This window comes from Hylobates moloch, unplaced genomic scaffold (assembly GCF_009828535.3).
Source record: "Hylobates moloch isolate HMO894 unplaced genomic scaffold, HMol_V3 SCAFFOLD_16, whole genome shotgun sequence".
Taxonomy (NCBI): domain Eukaryota; kingdom Metazoa; phylum Chordata; class Mammalia; order Primates; family Hylobatidae; genus Hylobates; species Hylobates moloch.
Genome location: NW_026652291.1, coordinates 31,421,658 through 31,434,134, shown reverse-complemented (window position 1 = coordinate 31,434,134; position 12,477 = coordinate 31,421,658). Strand labels below are relative to the sequence as shown.

General features: G+C 42.8%; 1 protein-coding gene across 5 annotated transcripts in view; it reads left to right on the top strand.

Moving 5' to 3' along the window:
- ZNF410 (zinc finger protein 410) overlaps window positions 1-12,477 on the top strand; it is a 47,574-nt gene that overhangs the window by 29,497 nt on the left and 5,600 nt on the right. For 3 of the 5 annotated variants that reach the window (XM_032180270.2, XM_032180271.2, XM_058429330.1), the window contains 3 exons: window positions 6,392-6,517; window positions 7,776-7,916; window positions 9,102-9,229. In XM_032180270.2, coding sequence (XP_032036161.1) covers window positions 6,392-6,517; window positions 7,776-7,916; window positions 9,102-9,229 — 395 coding nt within the window. Of the gene's footprint in view, window positions 1-6,391; window positions 6,518-7,775; window positions 7,917-8,200; window positions 8,332-9,101; window positions 9,230-12,477 lie in introns of those variants that run through there. The other 2 variants (XM_058429331.1, XM_032180272.2) reach the window with 2 other exon arrangements.

Here is a 12,477-nt window from a genome sequence, read left to right as displayed (position 1 = left end):
GCCTTCCAATGTCGGGATGACAGCCATGAGCCACTGCACCTGGCCTTAATTTCCTTTTTTTTCTGGATACTGAGTCTCCCACTGTCACCCAGGCTGGAGTGCAAATCTCGGCTCACTGCAGCCTCTGCCTCCCGGGTTCAAGAGATTCTCTTGCCTCAGCCTCCCGAGAAGCTGGGATTACACGCAAGAGCCACCATACCCGGATAATTTTGTATTTTTAGTAGTGACAGTGTTTCAGCATGTTGGCAGGCTGGTCTTGAACTCCTGATCTCAGGTAATCCACCCGCCTTGGCCTCCCAAAGTGCTGAGATTACAGGTGTGAGCCACTGCGTCTGGCCTACTTTCTTTTTCTGGCTAGAACCTTGAGTACAATGTTGAATAGAAGTGGTGAGGCTGGGCGCAGTGGCTCACACCTGCAATCCCAGCACTTTGGGAGGCTGAGTCAGGCAGATCACCTGAGGCCAGGAGTTCTAGACCAGCCTGGCCAACGTGGTGAAACCCCGTCTCTACTAAAAATACAAAATTATCCAGGTGTGGTAGCTCACACCTGTAATCCCAGCTACTCAGGTGGCTAAGGCATGAGAATCGCTTAAACCCAGGAGGTGGAGGTTGCAGTGAGTCGAGATCGCGCCACTGCACTCTAGCCTGGGCAATAGAGCGAGAATCTGTCTCAAAAAAAAAAAAAGTGGTGAGAGTATGTATCCTTGTCTTTTTCCCAGTCTTAGGGGAAAAGCATTTATTCTTTCATGATTAATTTTTTTTTTTTTTTTTTTAAGACAAAGTCTTACTCTGTTGCCCAGGCTGGAGTGCAGTGGCGTGATCTTGGCTTACTGCAACCTCTGTCTCCTGAGTTCAAGCAATTCTCTTGCCTCAGCCTTCTGAGTAGTGGGGATTATAGGCGCTCGCCACCATGCCTGGCTAATTTTTGTTTTTTTTTTAGTAGAGATAGGGTTTCACCATGTTGGTCAAGCTGGTCTCAAACTTCTGACCTGAAATGATCCGCCTGCCTCAGCCTCCCAAAGTGCTGGGATTACACGTGTGAGCCACCGCGCCTGGCCTTTCATGGTTAAATTCGATGTTAGCTGTAGTTTTTTCGTAGATGCCCTTTATCGGATGAAGGAATTTACCTTCTCTTCCTAGTATGTTGAGAATTTTTATTATGAATGGGTATTGGATCTTGTCAAACACCTTCATGTGTCTGTTGAGATGATCTTGTTGTTTTTGTACTGTATGCTACACATGTTACTGCTAGTAGTTGGTTTTTGGATGTAAAACCAACTTTGTATTTCTAGGGTAAATCCCATTTGGTCAGGGTGTATAGTCCTATTTATGTGGTGCTAGACTTGGTTTTGTCATAATTTGTTAAGAATTTTTACAGCTGGCTGGATGTGGTGGCTCATGCCTGTAATCTCAGCACTTTGGGAGGCCAAGGCAGGAGGATTGCTTGGGCCTAGGAGTTCTAGAACAGCCTGGGCAGCATAGGGAGACTTGTCCTGTACAAAAAAAATCAATCAGTAAGAGGGAGGGAGGGAAGGAAGGAAGGATGAGAGGAAGGGAGAGATAGAGAAGGAGGGGGGAGAGTGGAAAGGAGGAGGAAAAGGAGTCTGTATGTTCATGAGGGATATTGGTCTGTAATGTTTTTTTGTGATATCTTTAGCTTTTCTATGAGGGTAATTATACTGGCCTCCCTGGTTAAAGCGATTCTCATGCCACAGTTTCGTGAGTAGCTGGCACTATAGGCGTCCACCACCAATGTCTTGTTAATGTTTGCATATTTTTTAGTAGAGATGGGGTTTTGCCTTGTTAGGCTGGTCTTGAACTCTTGGCCTCCAGTGATCCACCTGCCTTGGCCTCCCAAAGTACTGGGATTATAGGCGTGAGCCACCGTGCCTGGCCTGGTTGTTATTTTTGGAGCTTCTCATGCTGTATTTATGCTTTTGACATGACCCATTTGTCTTGTTATAGCCTCTTTGCTTTCTAACACAACAACAGTTCCCAGGCTTACCTTGGACTTGGAATCAGCTATTCCTCCATGGAGTCCTGGTTCCTTATAGTTGGAATCACAGTCTGGGTGCCATGTGCCCGTTGCTGTTAGGTTGTTATTGTTGGCAGGGCACAGGGGTTTATGCCTGTAATCTTGGCACTTTGGGAGGCTGAGGCGAGCAAATCACTTTAGCCCATGAGTTCGAGACCAGCCTGGGCAACACAGTGAAGCCCCGTTTCTACAAAAAAAAAAATACAAAAATTAGCTGGGTGTGGTGGCACGCACCTGTAATCCCAGCTACTTGAGAAGCTGAGGCATGAGGATCTCTTGAACCCAGGAGGTGGAGGCTGCAGTGAGCCGAGATGCGCCACTGCACTCCAGCCTGGGAAACAGAGTGAGACTGAGTCCCCCTCTCCAAAAAAAAAAAGGTTGTTACTGTTTCTAGAACTTTTCGGTGGAAAGAACTAGAAAAGACATATTTTTGAAAAGAAAATAATTGGTTAATGTTGATAATTCCAGTTTAAATTTTCATATTAAACAATTTTCAGGAGATTTTTTTGTACTTTATATTTTTTTCTTACATTGAAAATCTTGGTTCATAACATTAATACAATATTGTTTCAAAGTGATAATACCAATATTATCAATTTGTCTACAGAATGAAGTTTAAGACTTTTGGAGCTGTGTTTTTCTTAGAATAATACTATGTTTAAATACCCTTTAAATCATTGTTTTAATATATCACCAGCTTGATATATAGATATGCTTCAGTTTCTTTTTCAAAAAACCTTGATTATAGGTGTGTTTCTTTACCATGTTCCCTCCCTCCTTCTCTTATAGGTATAACCACTTTTTATTTCCTATTTGGTTTACTTTTCCAGTGGTTCTTTTTGCATATACAAGCAAATGCAGGTTATTTGAGATATAGTTCACATACCATAAGATTCATCTCAAAAAAGTGTGCAGTCCGGCTGGGCATAGTGACTCGTGCCTGTAATCCCAGCATTTTGGGAGGCCGAGGCGGGTGGATCACCTGAGGTCAGGAGTTCAAAACTAGCCTGGCCAACATGGTGAAATCCCACCTCTACTAAAAATACAAAAATTAGCCGGGTGTGGTGGCATGTGCCTGTAATCCCAACTACTCAGGAGGCCGAGGCGCAAGAATCACTTGAACTCGGGAGGCGGAGGTTGCAGTGACCCGAGATCATGCCACTGCACTCCAGCCTGGGCGACAGAGTGAGACTCCGTCTAAAATATAAAAAGAAAAAAAGTGTGCAACTAAGTGATTTTTAGTAGTAATATAATTATCCCTTGTTATCTGTGGTGTATAGCTTCCAGGACCCCACAGATACCAAAATCCACAAATACCCAAGTCTCTTACATAAAATGGCATGGTATTTGTATATAACCTACACATATCCTCCCATATGCTTTAAATCATCTATAGATTACTGATAGTACCTAATACAACGTAAATGCTATGTGAATAGTTATGCTACATTGGTTATTTGTATTTTTTATTGCTATATTGTTATTTTTTATTTATTTTTTCAGATGGAGTCTTGCTCTGTTGCCCAGGCTGGAGTGCAGTGGCCCACGATCTTGGCTCAATGAAACCTCCACCTCCTGGGTTCAAGTGATTCTCCTGCCTCAGCCTCCCAAGTAGCTGGGATTACAGGCATGTGCCCAGCTAATTTTTATATTTTTAGTACAGACAGGTTTCACCATGTTGGCCAGGTCTTGGAACTCCTGACCTCAAGTGATCTACCTGCCTTGGCCTCCCAAAGTACTAGGATTACAGGCATGAGCCACTGCACCTGGCCTGTTATTTTTTATTTTTATTTTTTCTGAATATTTTTTATCTGCTTGGTTGAATCAATGGATGTGGATGGCCAACTATCTATTCATAGTTTTAAAGTTTTCTCTACTGTCCGACTCCACAACATTTCATCATCCCAAAAAGGATCCCCATATCCAGGAGATGATTAAAAAAAGAAAAAGAATTCCCATTATTAGTATCATTGCCCACTTCTCTCTTTCTTCAGCCCCTGGCAACCATTAATCTGCTTTCTGTGTCTGGATTTGCCTGTTCTGGACATTTCATATGGCCTTTTTTTTTTTTTTTTTTTCCCCCTAAACAGAGTCTTGCTGTCTCCCAGGCTGGAGTGCAGTGGTGCAATCTCGGCTCACTGCAAGCTCCGCCTCCTGAGTTCACGCCATTCTCCTGCCTCAGCCTCCCAAGTAGCTGGGACTACAGGCGCCCACCACCACGCTTGGCTACTTTTTTGTATTTTTAGTAGAGATGGGGTTTCATTGTGTTAGCCAGGATGGTCTCGATCTCCTGACCTTGTGATCCTCCCGCCTTGGCCTCCCAAAGTGCTGGAATTACAGGCGTGAGCCACCGCGCCTGGCTTTTTTTTTTTTTTTTTTTTTTTGACAGAGTCTCACTCTGGCTCAGGCTGGAGTGCAGTGACATGATCTTGGCTCACTGCAACTTCCACCTCCTGGGTTCAAGCAATTCTCCTGCCTCAACCTCCCAAGCAGCTGGGATTATATGTGCCCGCCACCACGCCTAGCTAATTTTTGTAGAGATGCGGTTTCACCGTGTTGGCCGGGCTGGTCTTGATCTCCTGACCTCAAGTAATCTGCCTGCCTCGACCTCCCAAAGTGCTGGGATTACATGTGTGAACCACTGCACCTGGCTAAAATAAATTTATTTTAGATTCAGGGGGTACATGTGCAGGTTTGTTACAAGGGTATATTGCATGATGCTGAGGTTTGGGCTACTAATGACCCTGTTGACCAAGCAGTGAACATAGTACCTGATAGGTAGTTTTTCAACCCTTGTCCCGTAGCCGCTTTTGGAATCCCCAGTGTTTATTGTTCCCATCTTTGTGTCCATAAATACCCAGTGTTTAGCTCCCGCTTATAGGTGAGAACATGGTGTTTGATTTTCTGTTTCTGTATTAATTTGCTTAGGATAATGGCCTCCATCTGCATCCATGTTGCTGCAGAGGACATGATTTTGTTCTTTTTTATGGCTGCATAGTATTTCATGGTGTGTATGTGCCACATTTTCCGTATCTCATCTACCATTGATGGGCACCTGGGTTGATTCCATGTCTTTGCTGTTGTGAATAGTGCTGCATTGAACATGTGAGGGCAGGTGTCTTTTTGGTAGAGCAGTTTATTTTCCTTTGGATAGACAGCCAGTAATGGGATTGCTGGTTCAAATGGTGATTCAGTTTTTAGTTTTAAGCTTTGTAATATTCTACCCTGTTTCTACTGTATAGTTTTTTTTTTTTTTTTTTTTTTTGCTATGCAGGACTATTGCAGTATCTATAGCTTTTTAGTCAGTCTCTGTGATGAATATTTACGTTGTTTCCAGTATTTAGCCATTTAAAATAATGTTGCAGTGATGAATAACCTTGTGCACAGAGTATTTCACATTTTGCCGCTATAATTTTGGGACATATTCCTAGAAGTGGGATTCCTAGGTCAAAGGGCAAGTGCATCTACAATTTTTCTAGATCTGGTCAGATTCCCCAAAGAGGTTTTTGTATTTTGCATTCCCAGCAAAATACAATCAGCAATGATGATTGCTGTACCATGTTTTTGTCAATTGTGAATTTGTTCCTAGCATTTAGAAATTGGGAGATTCTACTTAAAAATCCTTATTTCCAGTGTCTTTAAAAAAAAAAAAAAATCAGAGAATCTGGCTGTGCTAGGCCTTAATCTACCCATGGCAACAATTGGCTAGAGCTGAATAACAGCTGCCCCTTTTCTAGGTACTCTCTAGGTTACTGCGGCCCCCACTTGGCCATTTTACTTACTTTTGCTACCTATCAGTCTCCTATAGACATGAGTTTTTGACCCCTGCTCTAAGTATGGTTTTCTGGGTAGGTAGAATGGAGACGGAGAGTTTGGGACTTGAAGACATAGAGGACAATTTAGATTATTATGTTAGAGCCACCAGTGTGAATGTTGATGACCCTAAAGAGGGTGGCAGGGAATATGACAAGGGGATATTAGGAACACAGGATTGGAATCCTTGAGGAAAGCACATGTCCTAGAGGTCCATGGAAGACTATCTGAAAAAGAAGGCATATTTTTTGTGGTTGCCATGGTCCTATACCAAAGAGGTTTGTGAAGGCAGCATTACAGTAGGTCTGGAAAGGACCAGGGGCTGGGAGCGGGGTGTGTGCTAAAGCCCTTCTGGTGTACTCTGGTGTACTCTTCCTGCCTTCCCCCGTATACTGAAGTTTGAGAGGCTGGGAAGGTGGGGAATGGGAAAAGGAGCAGCTGCTTATGTTCAGTTTAACATTCTGTAGGTTTCTTCATCTAGGTCTTGAGTTCATTCTCTTCCTGTCCTTTTGGCTTCCCTGTTTAACCTGGTCCCTGTTTCAGGAGAGAAGCCTCATCAGTGCCAAGTCTGTGGGAAGACCTTCTCTCAGAGTGGAAGCAGGAATGTGCATATGAGAAAGCATCACTTGCAGCTGAGAGCAGCTGGGAGTCAAGAGCAGGAGCAAACTGGTGAGGAGGGTGGGCATAGTGGAGGGCTATACTACTTCTAGGGTTCAAAGAGCCAAATCACTGTCCTGCCTGGTTATCTGGAAATTTTCTGATTCTGTTTTGGGTAGGTAGACCTGGTCTCATTTGATGGGCTAATGGTTTCCAAACATAGCTATACAGTAGAATCATCTGCAACCTTTTAAAATTTATATACTTTTTGTTGTTTGTCCCCCCACCAATAAAACAAAGCAATCTGATAAATGAGATAATTTGCAAGATCCTAGAATCTGTAGTTTTAAAAGTTTCCCTAGTGAGTTTGATGGTAACTAGTGCTGATCCACGAACAAGCATTTGAGTAACACAGTGGTAAAAGATTTCCGCATGGGAAGAGTTTAAGCTTTTTTATTTTTTTAGATGGAGTCTCGCTTTGCCACCCAGGCTGGAGTGCAGTGGCGCCATCTGGACTCACTGCAACCTCTGCCTCCTGGGTTCAAGCAGTTCTTCTGCCTTAGCCTCTTGAGTAGCTGGGATTATAGGCAAGTGCCACCACACCTGGCTGATTTTTATATATTTTTTTTTTTTTTTTGAGACAGAGTCTCGCTCTGTCGCCCAGGCTGGAGTGCAGTGGCGCGATCTCGGCTCACTGCAAGCTCCGCCTCCCGGGTTCACGCCATTCTCCTGCCTCAGCCTCTCTGAGTAGCTGGGACTACAGGCGCCCGCCACTATGCCCGGCTAATTTTTTATATTTTTAGTAGAGACGGGGTTTCACCGTGGTCTCGATCTCCTGACCTCGTGATCCGCCCGCCTCGGCCTCCCAAAGTGCTGGGATTACAAGCGTGAGCCACCGCGCCTGGCCTGATTTTTATATTTTTATAGAGACGGGGTTTCACCATGTTGGCCAGGCTGGAAGCATATTTTATTTACCAGTCATGACTACCTTTTTGCCCTGCCTGAAATTTGATAACTCTTTTTAATTCTTATTCCTTTGCTATATCTTTCCTTAATTATTCCAAATAGTCCTTTCTAAAGATCCACCTATCCATTTCATATGCTAATTCTTCAGATGCTGAACACAAGCAAGGATCATTATCTTCTAAGGCTTACTCTTTCCCTTCTAGGTTTATTCTTGTTTCTCGAAAGTAGGTGAAATAAGAGGTGGCATCCCATTTATAGGTTAACTTCTAGTAATGAAAGAGAAGGCCAGCTTCTGTTGAAAGAAAATGAGGACCAGGCACAGCCTTGATTGCTGTATGTCTCTCACAACCTATTCTCTATGCAGCTGAGCCACTAATGGGCAGTAGTTTGCTTGAAGAGGCTTCAGTACCCAGTAAAAACCTGGTGTCTATGAATTCCCAGCCCAGCCTTGGTGGAGAGTCCTTGAACCTACCAAATACCAATTCTATCCTGGGAGTTGATGATGGTAAGACTTCCAACTCTCCTTTATTTGGGAAAAATGGGCTGCAACTAGGGGCTAAGGATTGGGGTGTCTCCACAATGTATGTTTAAATCTCATTTCTTATGAGTAGCTGTGGTATGAGTAGCGTTTGTGTTCTTATTCTCTGGGGTAGATTAGTGAATCTGTTTTAAAATTTTTTTTTTCATTGAAGATAATATAATAAAAGAATAAAAAGAAAAAATTCTTAAGAAAAAATTATTCATAATCTTAGCATCCTAGCCCAACTATTTCTATCTTTCCTATTGCAGTTATGGAAGAACTTAACTTTTAAAACATTTAAACAGAACATAACCAGGTTTTACAGAGGAGATATAAAGCAATTTCTCCATACCTTCAAAAGCCATATCTTCTGGAGAAAAGAAAGGGCTCTCTAGGAAACACTTGCTCCTCCCTGGTATAGAAATTTCACCCAAGTTACACAGGCCAGGCCCTCTTCTCTGAAAAACTTAACAGGTGAGGTCAGCATGCATTTATTCAGTGCCTACTGTGTGCCTGGCACCATGGGAAAGACAAAAATAGAAGATAGGGACCTTAAAATCCAGTTGAGAAGTGAAAGCTTACATATATATGGGAAAGAACATTGAGTACATAAAAGACAGTATATAAGCCAACATTAAATTATATGGTACAGCATAAAATAGTTGTATAATCTAGAAAACCCCTAGAAGAAACTTTTAATTTTTTGAGGGCTAAGTGATATATCCATAAACTATTTCCAGAAGATTTTCATGGTGATCCCACTGATGAACATTTAGTAACTGTGAGACCCTATGCTTTTGTTACTCATATCATATTCAGTTAGTAAGTGCTATTAGTATCATTGGCGACTGCTTTAAGGGTGGCTTTGGTTCCCTTACCTGCTTGCCTAAGACTTTTGCCTGTTTCATACATAGTTTTAATTCAGTTAACAGCGCTAACGCCATATTATTCTAAGTCCTGTATTAAGATTTCTTGCCTTTCTATTCTCTTTTTATAATACTTTCCAAATTCACTGATAATGCTTATCAGACAGGATTAACTTGGAAGAAATAGAGGAATATGGGAAATAGAGGAATAGAGTTTTAGAGTTGTTAATGAGAGGCTTAATGATCCAGATAGGTATATCTCTGGATTCACTTTTCATTGAAACATTTTTCTGTTGCTTCACAGAGGTGCTTGCTGAAGGATCCCCACGTTCCCTGTCTTCAGTGCCTGATGTGACACATCACCTCGTGACCATGCAGTCAGGGAGGCAATCATATGAAGTTTCTGTCTTAACTGCAGTAAATCCACAAGAGGTAAAGTAGTCTCTTGCCCTTTGTTTCTGTGGCAGTTCATGTGGAGAATGATTGAGAATTTAAAGGACCTGAAAAAGTCTCCGGTTTCCATTTCCTGGAAACTTTGGCATGAATATTTTCCTTTAAATTAAGCATGAGTTCAGCTTGAAAGGAGCCTGAGGGTTAGGGTCTTAATGAATTGGAGATTGGTCTGTCACAGCTGGGACTCCCAGCTTTAAAGTTCTTTTATACACATTCCTCGTTGATGTCTGTTCCCACTATTCTCTGCCACACTATAACATGAAGATACAGCTTTTATTTTATAAAGGCACACAGCAGGCACTGAATAAATGCATGTTGGCCTCACCTGTTAAGTTATTCAGAGAAGAGGGCCTGGCCTGTGTAAATTGGGTGAAATTTCTGTACCAGAGAGGAGCAAGTATTTCCTAGAGATCCCTTTCTTTTCTCCAGAAATAACATCCTGGAAAAAGTCCCTCAGCAAAAAAGGTAGTAACAAAATCATTAAACATAATTATTGTTCATTCTGCTATAGTCATATGTCTGGGAGATACCAGGCTTAACCAAATGGGCATATACAAATTTGTTCACTTGCTTGCTAAGTGAGAACTATTACCTAAATCAGTGGTCTGCAGCCTTTTTGGCACCAGGGACCGGTTTCGTTTCACCTCAGATCATCAGGCATTAGATTCTGATAAGGAGTGTGCAATCTAGATGCCTCAAATACACAGTTCACAATAGGGTTTGTGCTCCTGTGAGAATCTATTGCTGCTGCTGATCTGACAGGAGAGGTGGAGCTCAGGTGGTAATGCTTGCTCACCTGCTGCTCACCTCCTGCTGTGCGGCCCAGTTCCTAACAGGGCATGGACCGGTGCTGGTCCATGGCCTGGGGGTTGGTGACTTCTGATCTAAACAAAATGGTTTTAGGTTGAGCTAAGCACTTTCAACTCTGTAGTTTGGCTTTGACTCAGAAAACAGAATGCAAACTGGTCAGTGTTTTAGAATCTTGTGTCATGGGAGTGGATGACTTCATCACGAGCACATTTCATATGCATAAACTTTTGTCAAAACCTATGTAGCTTGGATCCTTTCAGTATCACATTAGTTTTTACGGTGCTCTTCCATCTTTTCTCCTCTTTTCTTTTTTTTTTTTTTGAGACAGTCTTGCTCCGTTGCCCAGGCTGGAGCGCAGTGGTGCATTCTCGGCTCACTGCAACCTCCTCTGCCTCCCAGGTTCAAGCAATTCTGCCTCAGCCTCCTGAGTAGCTGGGACTACAGGTGCGTGCCACCACGCCCAGCTAATCTTTTTGTATTTTTAGTAGAGACAGGGTTTCACCATGTTGGCCAGGATGGTCTCGCTCTCTTGACCTCGTGATCTGCCCACCTCAGCCTCCCAAAGTGCTGGAATTACAGGCGTGAGCCACTGTGCCCAGCCTTCTTTCTTTTCATTATAACCTTTATACCACAGTGAGCTGTTACATCATTCAAATGACTCTGCATCCTATATTGAATTCTCCATTATTCTCTAATATCTTTGGGGGTACCCAGGATTACAGGGTTCTGGGCATACATGTTAATGCTTTTCTTTTTCTTTTTATTCATTATCGTGACCCATTGTCTTTGCTTATATTTAAAGTTTTTGCTTTTGATATCATTGGTTCTTTCCTAAGTCACTTTTTCTGGTAACTGCTTTGGAATGAATCATACATGTCTCTCTTATGGAGCCTTCCTCTTTCTCCTCCATTTTTCTTGTCTTCATTTTTCTATTTTAAAGCTTTTATTAAGGAAATTTTCAGAGTACAGTGAGAGAGAGACTAGTATGAGAAACCCATGTCGAAATTACGGCTGAGAGGGCAGCTCACACCTGTCTCCTAACTTTGACTTTTTTTTTTTTTTTTGAGATGGAGTCCCGCTCTGTCGCCCGGGCTGGAGTGCAGTGGTGTGATCTCAGCTCACTGCAACCTCCGCCTCCCGGGTTCAAGCAATGTTCCTACCTCAGCCTCCTGAGTAGCTGGATTACAGGCGCCCACTACCAAGCCTGGCTAATATTTGTATTTTTATTAGAGACAGGGTTTTACCCTGTTGGCCAGGCTGGTCTGGAACTCCTAACCTCAAGTGATCCACCCGCCTCAGCCTCCCAAAGTGCTGGGATTACAGGTGTGAGCTGCCGCGCTTGGCCCTAACTTTGACAGTTAACTTTGTGCCATGCTCGGTGGCCCATGTCTGTAATCCCAGCACTTTGGGAGGCGGAGGCAAGTGGATTGCTTGAATCCAGGAGTTCAAGACCAGCCTGGGCAACATAAGACTCCCATCTCTACAAAAAAATACAAAAAAAATTAGCCGGGTGTGGTAGCATGTGCCTGTGGCCCAACTACTCGGGAGGCTGAAGTAGGAGGATCACCTAAGCCTGGGAGGTTGAGGCTGCAGTGAGCAGTGATTGTGCCACTGTACTCCAGCCTGGGTGACAGAGTGAGACCCTGTCTCAAAAGACAAAAACACAATTAACTTTATACTGTTCTTGTTTTATCTTTTTCCTCCTTTTGCTGTGGTTGCTGTTTATGATGGAGTATTTCAAAGCAAATTGTAGGCATGTCATTTCTTCTGTATATATTTCAGTATATGCCTCTAACAGATACAATATTAAAAAAACTATAATATCTTTACCACTTCAAACAAAGATAACAATAATTTATTGTATCCTCTAATAGTCTATGTTCTTTTTTTTCCTCCCCCTCAAAAATATCTTATGGTTGGTTTGCTAGTCAGGATTCAAACAATGTCTGTATATTGCATTTGGTTAATATTTCTCTTAATTCTCTTTATAATAGTCCTCCTTTTTTTTATTTTTCAGTATGGTTATCTATGTAAGGAATTGGGTGTTTGTTTGTTTGTTTTGAGACTGAGTCTTACTCTATGGCCCAGGCCGGAGTGCAGTGGCACGATCTCGGCTCACTGCAACCTCTGCCTCCCAGGTTCAAGCAATTCTCCTGCCTCAGTCTCCCAATTAGCTGGGATTACAGGCACCTGCCACCCAGCCCAGCTAATTTTTGTATTTTTAGTAGAGACGGGCTTTCACCACGTTGGCCAGGCTGGTCCCAAACTCCTGACCTCAAGTGATCCACCCGCCTCAGCCTTCCAAAGTGCTGGGATTACAGGCGTGAGCCACCGTGCCCGGCCAGGAATTGGAGTTTTTGTCCTAAAGATTTTCCCACATTCTGGTTTTGGCTGATTGACTCCTTTTGTTAATATTA